General features: G+C 37.8%; 1 protein-coding gene across 1 annotated transcript in view; it reads right to left on the bottom strand.

The window, feature by feature from the left end:
- Positions 1-21,390, bottom strand: part of LOC114648826 (homeodomain-interacting protein kinase 1-like) — an 81,269-nt gene that overhangs the window by 23,435 nt on the left and 36,444 nt on the right. Inside the window, 1 exon segment of the mRNA XM_028798094.2 lies at positions 9,298-9,432. Coding sequence (XP_028653927.2) covers positions 9,298-9,432 — 135 coding nt within the window.

Genomic DNA, 21,390 nt, shown 5'->3' with positions numbered 1-21,390 from the left:
TTGAGTTTGTGGCAGGGGAATTCCAGTATGCAATTTTTGGAATGCCATTAGTTAAAACACAATCTCTCACACACACACACACATATATATATATATATAAATCCCATTACGGAGTAGGTTCAGAAATAGTGACATTACCAGTTACAAGTGAGTTGTGGTTGTTGTGTCCTGGATTTCAAAAAGGAGATGAAATGATGATGCTTCTTAATACAATGCCATACACAGACCCAGTTGAATTGCATTCAATCTCAGATTGTGATGTGCACACCTACAGATATCCATTTATTTTCTAACTGTCATATGAATTTCAGGGTTGTGACTGTGGGATGTAGGAGGAAACTATACACTGGAAATTCTGCTAACAACAGTTGCACCAAGTAAAAATCAAAGCAAACTTTACACCATTTTGGCTATTTGGCTTATCTACACTGGCAATGGAATGAGTTGTTCCATTTGTTAATACCAAAATAAAAAAAATTTCAAAACAGAAAGCACATCACTATTAATATGACATGTATTGCATCAGCAGAAATGCCTAATTGCAGAGACGTACAGTACAAGCACCAAGCAGGACTGCTAAAGCGGCATACTTCATGGATGAACAAAAATTTCCAAATGATAAACTGGGGTCCTTCTTTTTGATTTTTTTTTTTTTTTTTATATAAATGTGATACATTTGGTAAAAAACCACATTTGACACCTTCTTCTATGTGCCGGGTAAGGTTGAGTATCTGGCCCGTGTAGGACTTACCTGGATGGAAGCCAGCTTGCTCTGGCATTAGTTCCTCTTCAATCAGAGGAAAAAGGTGGTTGAGGATGAGGCGATCATAGAGTTTGTAGAGGTGGCAGAGGAGTGATACTGATCTAAAATTTTTGGGGTCCGAGGCATCTTTGCCTTGTTTTAGCAAGGCAATGACGCTTGCCTGCCGCCAAAGCTTTGGGATGTTGCATGAAACAGAGCATTTCTTGAACAGATCTAGTATCCACTCTCTTGTCCTTAGTTCAAAGTGTTTTATTTGTTCTGAGTGTATCGTTCATTCCAGCTGCTTTACCATTTTTCAGGTGCTTAATTCAGGTGTTCAGTTCTTCCATGGTGAAAGCAGTGTTGAAGCAGTTGTTTTGTTGGTGGCTTTACCATTTAGGAGTAGTTGGCTTGCAATCTGGTGTGCTGGGACATTGTGGTGTTGTTCTGTCATTTTGGGATCGTTGCTCAGCTTTTTGATGGTGAGCCAGGCTTTCCTACTGCTGTAGGTCATGCCTACGCTTTCAAACATGTTTCGCCATGATTTCTGCCTTGCTTCCTATATCTTTAGTGGTAATTCCATTCCAGCTACAATGGTACTATCCGATAAAGGATTGGCTTGGAACAGCTGTTGATACTTTTGATACTCATCTACCATCTCACTGGAGAGTCCCGGTACATAGCTGGTTATACATCCCCATGGTATGTTCTGTGTAACTGCTGATGTTGGCAGTCTTGATGATGTACTGCTGTATTTCTCATGCTGGCGCTCTAGCATTAGCTTCACACCAGGGATCCTTGGGTGGTTGTTGTTTGAGCCTCAGTGAGTCTCTTGCAGACAGAGAACATGACAGTTGTAGTTTGAGCAGATTTTTGCCAGTATATCTTGTTTGGCTCCTGTGAGTCCCTTGACACTGGCATAGATGATAGTCAGCACTGGCCATGGAAAGGTTCCATTCAGGTGACCTTGGTGCACTCTGCTGTTAGGCATAGTAACTTTATTTGGTTATGGTGTGTAGTTGGATTGCAGATTCAGATAAAATCTGACAGGGATCGCGACGATAACACTCCTACTGTGACCCTCCCAGGAAGGTCTATAAACGCCAGGATTCATCAAAATCTCGAGGTTGAATTTTTTCACAATTCCTTTTCTTTTTCTATACTATGTATACAAGAAAGCATAAAGCAATGTGGTCTCGGGTCATAACCTTTAGAGACTCTTAAAAATAAAGATCTATATGCATAACTATTTATTGTGTTTTGACTATATAGCGGCTGAAGGAGACACAAATAATTCAAAACAGGCAGCATACATTTGAAAGTGCTGTTTAATACAACTGTACTAAATAAAAACATCCTCAGGAACCAACTGTGGATGTAGCAAAACCCTGTAAATCTGCTAAAAAAAGTTTAAGCCAAAACTTTGACCCCATCTTAATATTTATTATTACTTATTATATAGCATGTTATATACCTAATATACAGTATATATTGTATATACAGCAAAACTTAATTTGATCAAAATCAATGACCCTTCAGCATTTTACAATGCTAAAAACTTAGACTGAATAAATAATGTTTGGGATAATGTGTCCACAAACTTCCATCCGGACATACAAACAAAGACACGGACAGACATTATACTAAGCATGGTCAAATCATCTTCGTGGATGCTAATATGTTCAATACCACAACCTGTGGTTGAAATTTTGACACTGTTATAATACCTTCTATATGTAATAATAATAAAAGTAAAAACTGAACCACTGGTTATGGATCTAGAAGCCCTTGAAACTTTCAGGGGTTTTAAAATTAAGTAAACTGAAACTTAATTTTTTGTCTTTGAACTTAACTTGCAATTTTCTTATTTCAATGTGTAGATGGCATTGCATAATGTGTCATTTTTACTTTCCAAGAATCTTTTGAGGCAACATAAAGATTTAAAAGCTACATTAAAGCAGTAAATACAGGCATACACACACACACACACACACACATCAAATCCTATTATAGTGAATACCAAAATAACGAAATTGTTAGAATAATGAAAACTTTTGTTTGGCCACAACAAATGTTTATACAACATCATGTTTAACAAATTTTGTTTTAATGAAATGTAAATTTCAGTGATGCAAAAAAATATTTAATGCTGTGCCTATACTTTTGCAGAGTCTCAGGATCCCTTCAATAGGCTCTCTTTTTTGTTAGACCAAAAGAAAGTGACAGTCTGTTACGATTTTTCTGGTCTCAGGCAGTCTCTGTATTTCTATTACAGAGACTCGCTTCGCTCTACAAACACGCGGTGCACCTCTGTCATATCACCCATGTCCATATATTTGATCCCTTTTTGCTTTTACGTTTTAATCAATATAGCATTGAATTTTGATTCCGTGTTTGTAATTACATCATGAAAACGCAATGTATAACTATCTGTGAGTGAATATCGTTTCTTTCTCTCTACAAGAAATGTGTCTGACAATAACATTCACACAAATGAGAAATGATTTCACTCGCAGGATTTCACTTTTCACCAAACAACAAAAACCTTTTAATTCTCGCGGGTATGCCTCTTCACTGGGAAGAAACACTACTTTTTTTTTTCCCTGATGGCAACACGAATTAGACGATTTACAAGTCTCTGAGTTTAAATCTGAATAATGTATTCAATCTCTTTTCGCTGTTCCGTTATTTCACCGAGCAATAATTTCCGTTTGCTTGCACTAATGCAATCTTTACTATCCTTTTTTTGAGACTTCCGAAGGTTCATACTTCCATTATCTCTGACCTGCTCTGCATGTGTATCGTGCCAACGTTTTAGAATTCTTTACAACATTCTACTTTATCATCTACTCTTTGTCTTTTATTTCCAGCCCCGGGTATGGTTAAATATCTTGGCACAAAGACTCATCTCGCAAGACGCGAAAGTGTCTCTGTGAGAAAATCACGTATTGTCTGCTTCAAACCTTTATATTATATTCTATATATATATATATATATATATATATATATATATATATATATATATATACACATACATATATAAACACATATACACAGTGGGGCAAAAAAGTATTTAGTCAGCCACCAATTGTGCAAGTTCTCCCACTTACAATGATGAGAGAGGCCTGTAATTTTCATCATAGGTATACCTCAACTATGAGAGACAAAATGAGAAAAAACATCCAGAAAATCACATTGTCTGATTTTAAAGAATTTATTTGCAAATTATGGTGGAAAATAAGTATTTGGTCACCTACAAACAAGCAAGATTTCTGGCTCTCACAGACCTGTAACAACTTCTGTAAGAGGCTCCTCTGTCCTCCACTCGTTACCTGTATTAATGGCACCTGTTTGAACTCGTTATCAATATAAAACACACCTGTCCACAACCTCAGTCACACTCCAAACTCCACTATGGCCAAGACCAAAAAACTGTCAAAGGACACCAGAAACAAATTTTTTTCTCCAGCTTTCTAGAGTTTTTTTTTTTTTTTTTTCTGTCCACCCTGGCCATCGGACCTTACTCCTTTTCTATGTTAACTAATGTTGCCTTATTTTAATTCTTTATTTTGTCTTTTCTTCATTATGTAAAGCACTTTGAGCTACTTTTTGTATGAAAATGTGCTATATAAATAAATATTGCTGTTGTTGTTGTTGTACCAGGCTGGGAAGACTGAATCTGCAATAGGTAAGCAGCTTGGTGTGAAGAAATCAACTGTGGGAGCAATTATTAGAAAATGGAAGACATACAAGACCACTGATAAGTCTCCCTCGATCTGGGGCTCCACGCAAGATCTCACCCCGTGGGGTCAAAATGATCATAAGAACGGTGAGCAAAAATCACAGAACCACATGGGGGGACCTAGTGAATGACCTGCAGAGAGCTGGGACCAAAGTAACAAAGGCTACCATCAGTAACACACTATGCCGCCAGGGACTCAAATCCTGCAGTGCCAGACGTGTCCCCCTGCTTAAGCCAGTACATGTGCAGGCCCGTCTGAAGTTTGCTAGAGAGCATTTGGATGATCTAGAAGAGGATTGGGAGAAAGTCATATGGTCAGATGAAACCAAAATAGAACTTTTTGGTAAAAACTCTACTCGTCATGTTTGGAGGAGAAAGAATGCCGAGTTGCATCCAAAGAACACCATACCTACTGTAAAGCATGGGGGGTGGAAACATCATGCTTTGGGGCTGTTTTTCTGCAAAGGGACCAGGACGACTGATCAGTGTAAAGGAAAGAATGAATGGGGCCATGTATCGTCAGATTTTGAGTGAAAACCTCCTTCCATCAGCAAGGCATTGAAGATGAAACGTGGCTGGGTCTTTCAGCATGACAATGATCCTAAACACACCGCCAGGTAACGAAGGAGTGGCTTCGTAAGAAGCATTTCAAGGTCCTGGAGTGGCCTAGCCAGTCTCCAGATCTCAATCCCATAGAAAATCTTTGGAAGGAGTTGAAAGTCCGTGTTGCCCAGCGACAGCCCCAAAACATCACTGCTCTAGAGGAGATCTGCAGGGAGGAATGGGCCAAAATACCAGCAACACAGTGTGTGAAAACCTTGTGAAGACTTACAGAAAACGTTTGACCTCTGTCATTGCCAATAAAGGGTATATAACAAAGTATTGAGATGAACTTTCGTTATTGACCAAATACTTTTTTTCCCACCATAATTTGCAAATAAATTCTTCAAAAATCAGACAATGTGATTTTCTGGATTTTTTTTTCCTCATTTTGTCTCTCATAGTTGAGGTATACCTATGATGAAAATTACAGGCCTCTCTCATCTTTTTAAGTGGGAGAACTTGCACAATTGGTGGCAGACTAAATACTTTTTTGCCCCACTGTATATACAGGTGCTGGTCATAAAATTAGAATATCATGACAAAGTTGATTTATTTCAGTAATTCCATTCAAAAAGTGAAACTCATATATTAGATTCATTCATTACACACAGACTGATGTATTTCAAATGTTTATTTCTTTTAATGTTGATGACTATAAACTGACAACTAATGAAAGTCCCAAATTCAGTATCTCGAAAAATTATAATATCAATTAAGACCAATGCAAAAAAAGGATTTGTAGTAATGTTGGCCAACTGAAAGGTATGAACATGAAAAGTATGAGCATGTACAGCACTCAATATTTAGTTGGGGCTCCTTTGGCCTGGATTACTGCAGCAATGCGGCGTGGCATGGAGTCGATCAGTCTGTGGCACTGCTCAGGTGTTATGAGAGCCCATGTTGCTCTGATAGTGGCCTTCAGCTCTTCTGAATTGTTGGGTCTGGCGTATTGCATCTTCCTCTTCACAATACCCCATAGATTTTCTATGGGGTTATGGTCAGGCGAGTTTGCTGGCCAATCAAGAACAGGGATACCATGGTCCTTAACCAGGTACTGGTAGCTTTGGCACTGTGTGCAGGTGCCAGGTCCTGTTGGAAAATGAAATCTGCATTTCCATAAAGTTCGTTAGCAGCAGGAAGCATGAAGTGCTCTAAAACTTCCTGGTAGACGGCTGCGTTGACTTTGGACCTCAGAAAACACAATGGACCAACACCAGCAGATGACATGGCACCCCAAACCATCACTGACAGTGGAAACTTTACACTGGACCTCACGCAACGTGGATTCTGTGCCTCTCCTCTCTTCCTCCAGACTCTGGGACCTTGATTTCCAAAGGAAATGCAAAATTTACTTTCATCAGAGAACATAACTTTGGACCACTCAGCAGCAGTCCAAAGGCGAGACGCTTCTGACGTTGTCTCTTGTTCAAGAGTGGCTTGACACAAGGAATGCGACAGCTGAAACCCACGTCTTGCATACGTCTGTGCGTGGTGGTTCTTGAAGCACTGACCCCAGCTGCAGTCCACTCTTTGTGAATCTCCCCCACATTTTTGAATGGGTTTTGTTTCACAATCCTCTCCAGGGTGCGGTTATCCCTATTGCTTGTACACTTTTTTCTACCACATGTTGTCCTTCCCTTCGCCTCTCTATTAATGAGCTTGGATACAGAGCTCTGTGAACAGCCAGCCTCTTTAGCAGTGACCATTTGTGTCTTGCCCTCCTTGTGCAAGGTGTCAATGGTCGTCTTTTGGACAACTGTCAAGTCAGCAGTCTTCCCCATGATTGTGTAGCCTACAGAACTAGACTGAGAGACCATTTAAAGGCTTTTGCAGGTGTTTTGAGTTAATTAGCTGATTAGAGTGTGGCACCAGGTGTCTTCAATATTGAACCTTTTCACAATATTCTAATTTTCCGAGATACTGAATTTGGGACTTTCATTAGTTGTTAGTTATAATCATCAACATTAAAAGAAATAAACATTTGAAATACATCAGTCTGTGTGTAATAAATTAATCTAATATACAAGTTTCACTTTTTGAATGGAATTACTGAAATAAATCAACTTTGTCATGATATTCTAATTTTATGACCAGCACCTCTGTGTGTGTGTGTGTGTGTATAATATATATATATATATATATATATATATATATATATATATATATATATATATATATACACACACATACACGTGCATAAGCACACAGAATTTCTGGACGTGTTTAATTCAGTTTATATTGGGATAACGTAATTTAAGGAGGTAAAAAGAATCTAAAATTCCAATTTCGAGTAACCTATGAGGTCATCAGCAAACATTTAACATTGTATGGATAACAAACTATACTTTACATATTAACACTATGACTATTTGAAAAGTCGCTCCTCATTGTTTTGAAACAGCCATAATCCATGTCGTAGGACAAAAGTCTAATCTTTTGAGGATTTAGATATTCGCACTCCAGTTATTGTTTTGTAGTTGAAATTCTACAAGAGTATAGTCAGCAACACATTAAAACAGACAGAGTATAGCTTATACAAATTTTTACTCAAGGGGAGTCTAACCATGTATTAAATGCATTTAATATTTATTTAACCTTACAAATTAAAATCAAGCTGCAAATTGTGAGGCCTATAAAATGATATGAGATATTATAGCAGTCGCTAAATCAAACAGTTTAAAAACTTCTTTGATTTGAAACAAAATGTTAACTTTTGAGCCAATAAAACAATTTGTATTGGTTTGATATTTTTGCTGCACAACATATTTTAATGGATAGGTTACACACTATTAAAAGCATCTAAACTACTTAAACAATTAAAGTTTTTTTTTTTTACATGCAAGCATTTACTTCTGGTAAAGAATAGAAATGCATTCAGTTTTAAATCCAAAAAAGAATTTCTGTTCCTTAAAAAAGAAATTAAATATCTCCCCCTGGAGGCACGTCCATATCAGTTCTGCAGTAGTCTTCTTAAATCCTGTTACCAAAAAAAAGATAAGGAAGGACGGAATACCAGTGCTGCAGAAGGAGATAGTATTTGGTGTTCAAATAAAGAAAGGATCGATCCACTACACAACATAGCATTTCCAAAGTCCATAAGTAAATGGGATAAATATAACATCCCCCTCCCCCAAAACAAGAGTGTGAAGGACAGAGAAATAGCATAAGAGCGAGCAACTGTATTTCGCAGCTTCGCAGGACACACAGCACAGACAGAACAAAGACAAAGTGAGCTAAGCCGTGCTTGCTTTCTAAGCAGCATCATGCCAAGCAGCCAGCAGGAACTACCCAGGCCCTAAGAAAAAATAAATTTTACAATTAAGCAATTAATAAAGTGAAAAAGGCCCAGCTGAACAGGGTCCTCAATGTCCCACTTGCCCCTTCAAACCCAACCTGGAAAAACTCTTCTGTTTTCTTCACTCTGTCGGGCAGCTTTGCTTGCAAACGCACATTTTTGCAGCAAAAAATCAAATCAGATCAGTCTTTTCTTAACCATAAACGATGATTGGGCCAGGAAGTGCTGAAGATGTAAGCGTTTTCTTTCCGACCCCTCTCAAAATACAAAATTTTACCACTCTTGCTTATAAACTACTTTTTGGAGGAATATATGGTCACATGCAGCACACAGCTCCTGGAACTGGCACTCAAAAGTCAAAATTGTTCATGTTTACATCAGAGCATCCTGTGTTAGAATACTCACTTCTTGCATATATTTTAGTGAAGGCCTCTGCCAAACTGTTGTACTCTTTTGGTAGCTTGTTTAAAAGTCCCATTTGATTAAATGGGAATTAGTGGTTTTAGACTGAAACACGATATCCTCAAAGACAATTGGTAACAAACAGTATTTTATCATTAAATTTAAATTGTATTTTGTGCAAAGATTTTTGAATGCTTTTCACCAGGAAATGTTTAGAACTTAAAACTGCTATTTAAAAACCTTAAATAATAGATTAAACTGTACTAACAAATTCATGTTTGCAAAAACAGGTTGTGGAGGAAAGACAGGGAATAGTGGGGCAGAGATTAACCACTGCAGGCTTTAGCATACATAAAGGCGCAACAATCAGCACATGCTTCCATGCCGAGTTAAATAAATGTCAATACATATGTGGAAATATGTGTAATTTATACATATATCTATAAATAAAGTATATTTTAAAGAATTAGAGCTGTTAGTTTAATTACAGCAAAAATGTAGGATTCTTTTTACCAGCACGGTGGCAGTCTGCTCTAGCAGGGCTGGCCTACCAGGAGTGCAATTCAGTGCCAGGGGGACCGCGTACTGTGGCGTAACGGTGGCAACATGTGGATGCAGGGTGGCCACCATCAGAGGAGTACAGGTGCCCTGTAAAGGAGGGTGATGGATTAGTTCCACTTTACTGCCAAGATCAAAAACCGAAGAATACTATTTGTAGGGGAGCATGGAAAGTGAAGTGGGAGGAGAGGAAGAGTCCACCGCAAAAAGAGGTTATAGACATGGGGGGGAAACAAAACAAAATCAACTTAATAAAAAACCCAAAAACACTGGCATATGTATGGCTAGTGAGATATCCTCTTTGCTCACAAATGGTTATAGTAGATGATTAAATACATGATGAAACTGAATCTTAAAAGGTTTGGCATGTACAATCAGTTTCTATAAAATACTTCATAAAGATTTTCAACTGGGTTTAATTTTTGCTAGACCACAAAAAAAAAATGATGTACAATATGGATGCCATATTTAATTTTGGCATTTTATCCACAAAGAACAAAGCATTTCTTTTATCATGTTTGTCTGAAATACACAGCCATATTAGAAGTCTTTATAATCAAAAAGAAAGAAGGGTTTTACTAGATTAACACATCAAGTGAAAAGTTAGTTGCAAGCAAGTTTGGAGGACCATTTGACTTAAAATATGGATCATTTATTATCCTTTCAGTACAAGTTAAAAGATTACAAAATATAGAATAAGAAAAACAATCATTTTCAAATTTGAAAGAAGGCATTTTTGTATAGTTTGTGTAATACTCAATTCATATCATCCACATGCACGGAAATTTGTAAGTAGGTTTTGCAAGAAGCTGCTGAAGACAGGATTGCCTAGTCATCCCAGCCAAACCATTGCATTGCTGTTATGATGCTCATCAGGATAAACACCGTGAAAATGAGTCAATGAAATCAGCCTTATCAGCCTTTAACGAATATAACAAACTTGGACAAGCTTCAAAAATATAAAATAATAACTAACTATGTGGGGGAAAATGTCTGATTGAAAGGCAAAATGTCACAAGGACAGACTCAAGTTATTCTCAGGACTAAAGAACAATAACCAAACCAGAAATGAAGGCTGGAACGTGGAAAATAACCTGAAGCATTAGATTAATGCGAATATATTAGAAAACACGCAAGTAGTAATTAAGCCAAAACCCTTCATTTAAATATGATTTAGCTCTGGGTACCATACAGTAACTAGGGTGAAAAAAATAAAGAGCCAAGATGTTGCACTCAGATGCAAACTACAAATAAATATACACTGGAGTAGCTAACAGTTCATTCAAAATGCTGCTACAAGAATTATTACAAGAACAAGAGAGTATAAACACATAACTCCAGTTATCAAGTCCTTGCACTGGCTCCCAGTAAATTTTAGGTCAAAATGTTAAAAATCCTCCGTTTAACATATAAAGCCTTAAATGGCCAAGGTCCGGCTTACTTATCTGAACTTATCATGACTTGCAAACCAGAGTGCTCATTAAGATCTCAAGAGGCCAGCCTGCTTATGATTTCAAAGTTTAATAAAATAAAAGCGGGAGGTTGAGCTTTTAGCTATAGGGCCCCAAAGCCGTGGAATGGGTCTGCCTGCTACTGTAAGAGGTGCCCCTTCAGTCCCAGCTTTTATATCCAAGCTGAAGACTCACTATCTCAGTTTAACATACCCCAACTAGAGCTGCCCATTAGCTGTGCATACTGTAGCTCTGTTATTAGTTATATTTTAGTACTAATGACTAACAATATTTATAAACTGTTAGTAACCCTGCCCTTTCTCTTCTTGGTACGCCCATGTGGTACCTGGAGCAACTGCTCTACTGCCAAGTTGCTTGCCTGCCTATGGAAAAGTCATCTCTGATAAAAGAGTTACAAGGGTTCATTTTTTTTTGGTCGTTTTTTCTTGTCTTCTTAGAGAGTCAAGACTGAGGGGCTGCCAAAAAACAGGGCATGTTAAAGCCTATAAGAGTAATTTTGGGCTAAACAAGAAATAAATTGTTGTTATAGTAATGTATATGATGTGTACAGTGTCATGAGCTGCTACTAGGAAGTGCGTTTAACAATACAACTTTCCTTCTAAAGTTGAAAAACCATGAAACAGATTATCTGACGCCAACTTGTGATGTTTAAGCTTGACACACCATTTCACTACCATTTTTAAGCTAATATTGACTAAAAACTGACAGTACAAATTCAATATACATTTTGAAGGACACAATCATAAAGGGATGGCTGTTGATTATGTATAAAAGTGACAAAAGAAAATTAGTACAAAGCTACTAGGGGATGTGCACATTTATAATAAATAAGACATCTTCAGACTACAATAAAATTTGTACACACCATGAGCAGTCACTTTACAGTAGGAGTTTTACTTTCTTATTGCAGATTTATAAATCTGGTAGCCGTGAGCCACTGTATCTCAGCACTGACAAGATACTTGCGTGACATCTGTAATTAACTCTTGAGACCGACTCTTGAATTAGAGAACTCTGGTATTCAGGATTGTATCTAAAATGATGGCTTTTTAGGTAATGCTAAAGAAAGGATACATGCTGTGTTAAGTAGTTATTTTGTCACAAACAGCAATTGTTGCAGGTAGTTTTTCTTTAAAATTTGTGATTTGGCCATCTTAATAACAAAAGGAAACGCATGTTCACAATTCATCATAAAACAATGTCAGCTGTGTAATAAAAAGCTCACTACAATCAAATCTGCTGGTTTGGTAATATTTTGAAATCAAGCATCACATAATATGCATCTTTATGTGTTCTTAACAGACCTGGATGCTTTCTAAACACCTCCTTTGATTATTTTTGTGTTCACTACACCTGAAATGTAGACGTTGTGACTCCAGGAAAACCACACACAGGTAAAACTATGTAAGGCTGATTCAGTACTGTTATGATTGGAGCTGAGGATCTTCAGGCTCTTCGGATTATAATAGATCATCTCTTTGATTTACAGGATGATGATAGCAAGTTAGAATAAAAAGAAACAGGAATATTAACCATATGAAAAAAGAGAATGACTACAAGACTAGTCCTATAAACTAGTCCTATAATTTACTAAAATGTGTGAAGACTATAATTCCAGAATAAAAATGAAAACTTTAGAAAAAAAAATCCTTTTTAAGATAGATCAGAGAACACAAATTCCGAAACACACGCCAGTGATGACAGAAGACACTGAACATAACAAATTAGAACCAAAGTGTTTTAAGAGGGCAAGGACATTCAGCTGAAAAAGGGAACTTTAACGGTAAGACATGGTTGCATCAGAAGAACCTGGCATGAATAAAGTAAAAACTTTGTAAACAAAATAAAGAAAAAACATTAGCCAGAAAAGGAGAAAAACAGGAAAAAATAAAAACATTAGGGACTTGGTGGGGATCCAGCAAAGTTTCTTATCCTTTACCTGGTTGGAGAGAAAACCAATACATGTAATGTGATAAGTAGTAACTAAAACAGCTCGTTATACAGACAGTTAATCTCACTAAATAAAGGTAATGTGAGAGGATTGATTTGCTCACAAGGATTTTTTTTTCTGTTAAATAGAGCACTGTCCTATATTCAGTCAGTAAAGAAGCCTGCAATGGAAACATTCAATGGATCATGGCCTGGCCTTTCACCTCAACAGGGTGCAGTTTACTTGCTTTGTGTATATAACAAAGTATTGTGATTGTTCTTGCACTCTATACTACCAAACTGAGGGGCTTGCACAACAACCCCTTAAGATTCTACTGTGAAACATAACAAAGAGCCTCCATGGGTGTCCTTAGGTAGCTGACAGTCAGTTAAATGGGAGGACAAAAAAAAAAATTAAAAAGAAGTGCTTATTGGCTAGAGAAGGGACTCCAAATCAATAGATGCACAAATCCTTGATGCACCTGCCATCAGATCCTGCCCCCTTGAGGTCGGGGAGAGGGCACATGATGATACAGATGGGAAGAATCAGCCGCTGACATTAAAACTACTTAATAGGATAAATAATAATAATAATAATAATTCATTACATTTATATAGCGCTTTTCTCAGTACTCAAAGCGCTATCCACACAGGGAGGAACTGGGAAGTGAACCCACAATCTTCCACAGTCTCCTTACTGCAAAGCAGCAGCGCTACCACTGCGCTAAATGCAACAGATCAACATAGAAATCTTTTATTTTTTGGTCCTTGGTCAAAATATAATGTCCTTAGGGCTTAAAAACAGGCTAGCTATTAAAGCAAATTTTTAGTAGGTTTTCCATGTGTGTCTTTTAACTTCTGTCAAATGTTTATGAGAAAAATGGAATATGCCTTAGTGATCTTACAAATATATTCTCCAGGCACAAACAAATTTATTAAATTTAAATAAATTGTTTAAAAACCTCAAGGAGGAAAAGGAGTGTTTTATTTTTGTTACCAGTATGCAAGTGCAATATTTTAACTATTTACATAAGCAAGACAACTGTGGTATTACTTGCAGTCTGACATTCAAGAAACCGATCTTTGTGTTGTACAAAGGCCGAGTGAAATGTTATGAGGCTGCATAGTGGTGGGGGGTGTTTGGGGGTTAATTTAGTTTGTGTGTTTGGTCTTTGATTTCTCAAGAAGAACCATTTAATGCCTAACTTGCCAGTGATGTCTCTTCAACAGTGCAACAAAGATTTGCAACTGGACTGTGTATAAAGCTTAGAAAAGAAGTTCAAGAGATTTTTTAAGTTTTAAATAAAGTATATGAACCAGAGTATATGATACCTGAACAGGGTTATGTTATTCAGGTTATAGAAGCATTTAAATGATGGAGATTAAGGAAATTGTTACTTGGCAAAGAGCTGAAAAACCTACATTAGATGCCTTGAACAGGATGTCAAAAAATGTGCTGTTGCCCGTCTTTAAATAAAAATTATGTAGCAAGTACTATATAAAGTGTGAAAGAAGTTATCTTTAAAGGAATGAGGTCGTACCCCACTCCAAAATTTTCAACTAGCTAAGGTATTACGAAAAAAAACATGTAAATTCAAAACTACATGGTAAACCAGAAATCCCCACCATCATTTGTTAATCAAGGTCAGATACTTGACATTTTGACACTTGCAAATATGTTAGCTTTCCAGGCTGCAATGGAAAGTTTTGAGTTATATTCCTTAAATTTACTTTTGTAACTAAATTTAGTTTGAAGTCAAAGATAATTGGTGGTCTTTTTTCTTTCCTCTCTCAAGATTATTAAGTTCTCCTTTAATAGCCATAGCTTGTGTTATGGACCTTTTAGATATTTCTTCATTTGCATAGTTTTTCTTACATTGTTTATTGACTAAAGGAAAAAACAAAAAAAAAAGTATTTTATGATTGAAATATTCAAGGGAATGCTGAATGGTTATTGTTGAGAACAGTTGTAACCGTTTTTTTGAATTACTGGTCAAAAAGTCAAAACAGTTTAGTTAACTTGTACACAACTGAAATGTAAGCAAAGGTAAACCATTGTGAGCAGACCAACTTCAAGGTTTCTTAACAAAACAAACATCACTGTTCTTCTACTTCCATCTACTAGCTCTACACATCAGTTAAGAGACTATGCTGTAGGAAAAAAACATACAAAACAAAAACAATGATCCCTGCATGGGACAAAAAAGAGAAAACACCAATTAAAGACATGCTGTATGCTGGTGATACCTAGAACAAAAATTGACACAAAATGGACAGATACAATTATATATTGAGTTAGATTCAGCACAGTTTTTTTGGGGGGGAAGAGGAAGTAAGGTTAGTACTGATTTAACTGGACCTAATTTGGAACAGATTATCTGCTTCATGTGTGTCCAGGTAGTAATTCTACTATCTTTTCAAACAGAGCCCAAAAATGTTTAGGTTTTGATTTGGAGTACAATTAAAGTTCCAACAGCTTTTGAAATTAATATTTTATTAACTATTATTAATAAAGTATCTTTCTAACCTTGTTCACTGATTATATGGATTCAAGTCCGTGAAATAACCCCCTCTATTCGTAATTTAAACTTATTTGGCTATAGTGTTTCTGTAGCAGTAAATCCAACATGACCCTTTTAAAGCAATGTACCCATAGATGTCAAAACGTGAGTGGTCATATTTTTAACTATGAAGTGTTGGAGACGGTGTAAAATTGCACAATATTGTACACAGGCTCTGATTACTATCAGTCAAGCTGTATTTTTGATTTAATTTTGAAGAAAAAACTTTTTTAGGCAAGTCATTATTTTAAATCAAGTATACAATGCATATTTTAAAAATGTCTTAAAAGCAATCATGCTTCAGTTGGCATTAGGTTTTTCTATGACATTTTAACTCTTATTCTTATATCTTTAAAATTTATGTTGAGAAATGTATTTTTTTTTTTTACATAACAGTGATTGTTGCTATGCTAAAATTATAGGAAGACTTTTATACTTTTTTCAATTCCAGCTTCATCCTTATTGTTCCCCATTCCCTCCAGGGCGGAGTGGTGGCTCTGAGGCTAGAGATCTGCACTGGCAATCGGAAGGTTGCCGGTTCGAATCCCGTAAATGCCAAAAGGGACTCTGCTCTGTTGGGCCCTTGAGCAAGGCCCTTAACTTGCAATTGCTGAGCGCTTTGAGTAGTGAGAAAAAGCGCTACATAAATGCAAGGAATTATTATTAAAGAATTATTCTGATCTCTAAAAGAGTCTGCCTGGCACTGAAGGGAAAAAAATCAATGAAAGCTATTAGAGTGAGACAAAGGCAAACATACTGTAGTTGAAAATGAAGTAAAGCAGGAAAGTACAGAAATTAGAATGATCAGGTGAACATGTGGAGTGCCATATAGGGAAAGAAAGATGAATGCTGAGTTAACAAAAAAAGTGCTGTGCTGAGGAGAAACAAACTAAGGTGGTTTGAGTATTTGGAGGAAAAGGCAGATGATGATTGGGTGAAGAGGTGCACCAAAATGGAGGCCAACGAAAACATGGCTAGGGGTGATGGCAGATGATAAGAAAATAATGTCTCACTCTTAAGGGTGCCCAAGACCACAGAAAACAGTACAAAAAGACTTGATGGGCATCCACAAACCTGGGTAAACTTGGAAAATCTATTAAACCGGCAGTGATAACTATAATGGCCAATTCCCTTTCAACTTGTATTGCAGTATCTGAGAAAGGCATCAGTCAGGAGTGAACAAATCCATCAGCTCCTGCAGGGGCATGCTGGGAGTCAAGGGGAACAGCACAAATTAAAAATAAATAAATCTTAATATAGATATTTTACACTAGAATTGAATTTACCTGTTATCACAGTTAACAAACTACACTACATAAAATCTTAAACCTTATGACTTCTGTTCATAACTGCATACAAGTTTCTGGTTTAGCTGTACACTAGAATTACTTTGACTACAAATTCTCAGTTTGGTTTGATTTATATTTTTAATCTTTAACAGTGGTAGGAATTCAGATCATCCATTTATTTTCAAATGCAGTTAATTCTAATCAGGTTTGCAAGGGCAGTTTGTATTATGCTACTGAAAAAATCTGCACCTTGAGAACCTTATGAATTAGCAAGATAGATTAAACTAGCCGATGCCTGCCGTAGGACTATTTCATTTAAATTAGGTAGAATGCCCAGAGGGGACTGGGCGGTCTCGTGGCCTGGAACCCCTACAGATTTTATTTTTTTCTCCAGCTTTCTGGAGTTTTTTTTTTTTGTTTTTTCTGTCCACCCTGGCCATCGGACCTTACTCCTTTTCTATGTTAACTAATGTTGCCTTATTTTAATTTCTTATTTTGTCTTTTATTTTTCTTTTCTTCATTATGTAAAGCACTTTGAGCTACTTTTTGTATGAAAATGTGCTATATAAATAAATGTTGTTGTTGTTGTAGCATACGGCGGTGTAAGAATAGGAACGGAAAACGGTGAGAAAGGAATTCAGAAATCAAGGAGAAATAAATACCGTATTTTTCGCACCATAAGACGCACTTTTTTCCCCCAAAAGAAGGTTGGAAATGTCTGTGCGTCTTATGGAGCGAATATTGCATCACAGACCATGATGTGTAATACCTGACAAAAGTCGACATCCAGGGGTAGAGGGCGACAAAACTCACTGTTACGTTACAGGCATTCCCTCTGTGCTTGGAGGAATGTTAGACTCATTGACTCGGCATCTAATCCTTGCGTGTGCGTGAGTTGCGAAATCTAAACAAATATAAACAAAGGCAAGATAGCATCTACATCTCATGAGGGAGCGAAGCGAGTGCAGAAAACAAAATACTCAGCGCATATGTTTTGCTCATTATCACTGAGTTGGACTCTGGACTCGATAGATTACCAGCCGCTGGACTACTTCAGGCTGTTCTTTCCTGAAGCTGCCTTTCAGCTACTGTCAGATGAGACAAACAGGTATGCAGAGCAATTTTTTGAATCGAGGGCTGTGCTTGCACCGCATTCTCATTTTTCAAACTGGAAACCCACAACAAAACACGAGATGAAGGGCTTTGTGGCATTACAAATATAGATGGGACTAGACTGGCGATATAACTTCAGGGAGCACTGGTCCAAACATGCTTTGTCCCCTGGTGGCTTTGGACAGGTTATGTCGTGTGATGATAGGTACGTGATGCTGCAAAGTGATTGTGAGCAACTGAGCTTAATAAATTCTGACACTAGTGATGAGGAGTTCTTGGGGTTTCCATAAAACTAGAAGAGTGCTTGAACCTTAAAGTCTCTCCTTATTTGTTAATGACAGTGATGTTTCTTAATACCGCTGTTGAATTTACATGGTTGAAATATTATTCTGCTATATTTTATTAAACATATTAGTGCACCATTTGGTTCAGAATATTTTTTTTTCTTGTTTTCCTCCTCTAAACCTAGGTGCGTCTAATGGTCAGGTGCGTCTTAAGGTGCAAAAAATACGGTACTTCTTGAGCTTAATCCAAAAGACTCGTACTACAATATCAGGACTGTGCTCTGGTCTTTGGGTATCCGACAGTGCATGTAGAATTTACGGCCAAGCAGGATTACATGTGAAAGTGATAAATAAATCAGGCTTTCCGAATTTACATACTATGGCCATGGCATCCAGATAGTTTTGTTGCATGTATCTTGGACTTCCTGAAAATGCGGATGGTAATATGATCATTTTACCTATGCATACGTTATTTTCAGCGTTTGCTTGCAGTGCGTCTGACAGTCCTTTGTATCGTTCCACGTGCAGATCTTGTTGATGTAATCTGAGATAGTTGAGACGCGTGCCCTCTGTTTTAACATACGCATCTACGACGTACTGTTGGAATAGTTTGCCGCTGGAGTGCAAAATACTAAATGTATTCCTTACTGCTAATCTGTACGTGTAAAATTGGCATTGAGTAAGCCTTATTCGCTTGGCGGTTCTTTTATCGAGAACATGTTGTAATCTTTGTGCCAGCCAATGTCTCCGTAAGGGAACAAAAGTGGGTAAACCATAGGATCGCAATTCATACTAAGCATGGAAATCTGTTTACAGGAGTTGCCTATGGGATAGATGCAAATGTTCCTTTCGGCAGGTGGTTCGCCATCTTCTCCGACGAAAATCACTGCAACTTCGGTGTGACATGTTGGGGCATTGTATCGTCGTAAATCCTGGCTACGGTTTTTCTTGAAAACCATTCGTACAGATGCTGTTGGATTGGACTGAGCGATTTCATGCATGTGTTTGAATTATTTAGCGAAGGGGTTGATGGTTCTGAGCATGGAATCTAGCTGGAGAAGTAAATTTTCACTGCATGCAGAGTTCGCTTTATTTTGTAAGCGTACTTCAGTAGCTTGTGCTGTGTCAAAACCATACAACTGTCCATATCCTGGAGAGGTAGAAATGTTAGCATATAGTGGAGAGATTTGGTGATAAATTTACCCGTGTATTTTAAAACAGTATGGTCCGTGGCCAGGAGGTGGAGTTATCTGTGCACCCATGGAAGCAAATGCTAGAAGAGTGTTGTATTCTCGAATGTGTTCACAATAATTTTTACCTTCTGATGTCTGATGTGTAAGAAGCTGTTGTAAAGACACAGGTGGCTCCCGCAAAGGTGGTAAAGCTACTTTACCGTTGTGGCAGCACCTCGAGTACTTGTTGGATGTATTACGCTCAGCAGGCCAGTATAGTGCATGACAGTGTTTGCACTGCTGGACTGGAGTCCCAATGTTGTACTCTTGGATGGGAAGACAGGAATTAGGTGAAGTACCACCTGTGGTAACGGGAAGAGGATTGTGTGTATGTCTGCTGAGACTGCGGTGGTTTGGAAACGTTGCTTTGCAGATGTCGCATTGCAAGAGCTGTGAATTAGTTTTGTTGTGTTTAGTCAGACAATCCTGTGTAGTGAACTTCTTATTGCATTTCTGGCACTCATATAGTTGTTGGGAAGAATGCCTTTTCTTGTGTTTAGCAAGTGAGGTTCACGTTTGAAAAGTTTTGTTGCAGGAATCGCACTGGAAGAATGTGTTACTGGAGTGGGAGTCAGGTAATTTTTCAGCGGAGTGAATTTTTGTGTGTTTGTCAAGATAGTTCTGCGTTGTGAAATGTTTTGTGCAAGTGTGAGACTGAAACAATTTGTCATTGCAGTGAATTTTCTTGTGTTTGCCAAGGCTGGGTTTAGTTGAGAAAGGTTTACTACAAATGTCGCAGAGGAAGGTTGTAGCAGTAGACGAAATTGTAGTGTTTTGTGGAAGAGAAGAATGACTGAGGACTGATGTGTTGGTGTTATCAGACATTATATGCTGCTGTGGAGACATGATTGGAATCGGTAGGAGGGCTTCATAATGGCCATTGTCCAGTTATACCGAGTACAGAAGGTAAATGAAGAGAGCATTTCGAAAATTGTAAATGCAAGGCGGGATGTTGGGGTCGTGTTTGAAGTAAATGACAATGGTAGCATGGAGAATCTCGGAAAGAGCTTGAATTTCAGCTTCACCACCATAAACTCCAGACATTGCCATGTATTGATAGTACTCCTGACTTGTTGTGATAACTCGACTTGCGTTGGAAAGAACAACAGGAAGAACGTCTCCAAATCTGTCTCAATGTGATGCAACGAAATCTACTGCCCTATGTCATAGTGAGTGCATTGCCTTCGTCAACCGTTTGTGTCAAGAAATAACCCACTGATAGGAACAGGCAGTTGCCGGATCCCGGAATAGAGATGACGTTGTACAAAAACCCGTCGACAGAGAAGATACTGTCGTTCATTTTATAACAAAGGCTTAGGAAACAACCGTCGCAGTATAACAAAAATACGAAGGAGCGAAACCAATAGCAAGGAGCGAAACCAATGCCAATGGTCGACAGAGTACCTTTCTGTAGCAGGCTACGGAAGACTCCCAGGCGCACACATGGCTGAAGTGAAAGGTCACATGGTCAGGCTAGATATAGGGCAGTGACGTGACACCAATGGGGTCATGAGAGAGGAACGTGGAACGCGGTAGTCCGAAGGAGGAATAGAAATTGAGAAAAGCGGTGTGGGGGTGTATGGGAGGCCTCAGGCAGCGTGGAGAAGGGTTTGGAAGAGCAGGAATAGGAATCGAGAAATGCAGTGTCGGCTGCGTGTGGATGGGTCCGGTTTTGAAGAGGAGCTGCAGGCAGCATGGGGAAGGGTTTGGAAGAGGACGAATATCAATTGAGAAATGCCGTGTTGGCTGTGTGTGGGCAGGATTGCTTTTGAACAGGAAGCTGGATAAACCAGAAAAGAAATATATATATAATATGGCCAGTTTTATTACAACTTTTATGATTATTGCAAATACTATATATTATTAAAGGAAAGTCCATATTGATGCCAAACAAACATCTGAACAGAACCTAGTTTAATTCTGCTCTAAGTATGTCATTTTGGGAAACGGGTAATAAGAAAAAAAGCAAGTACTTTTCATTTAATCATTATACTTCAAAGCATGTCAACAGAGCGTTATTACTTTTCAATGCAACAGCTCCCTTTCATCTTCTTATAACTACCTTAGAAGGCAGTTTTTTTAATTAGGATTGTCACTCCTGCTTTCTCTGGGATAATCTTTCTGACATTCCAAGCATCTCAATCACCAAAAGGAAAGAAAATAAATGC

Source organism: Erpetoichthys calabaricus, chromosome 3 (assembly GCF_900747795.2).
Source record: "Erpetoichthys calabaricus chromosome 3, fErpCal1.3, whole genome shotgun sequence".
Lineage (NCBI taxonomy): Eukaryota > Metazoa > Chordata > Cladistia > Polypteriformes > Polypteridae > Erpetoichthys > Erpetoichthys calabaricus.
This window is presented reverse-complemented; position numbering and strand designations above follow the sequence as displayed.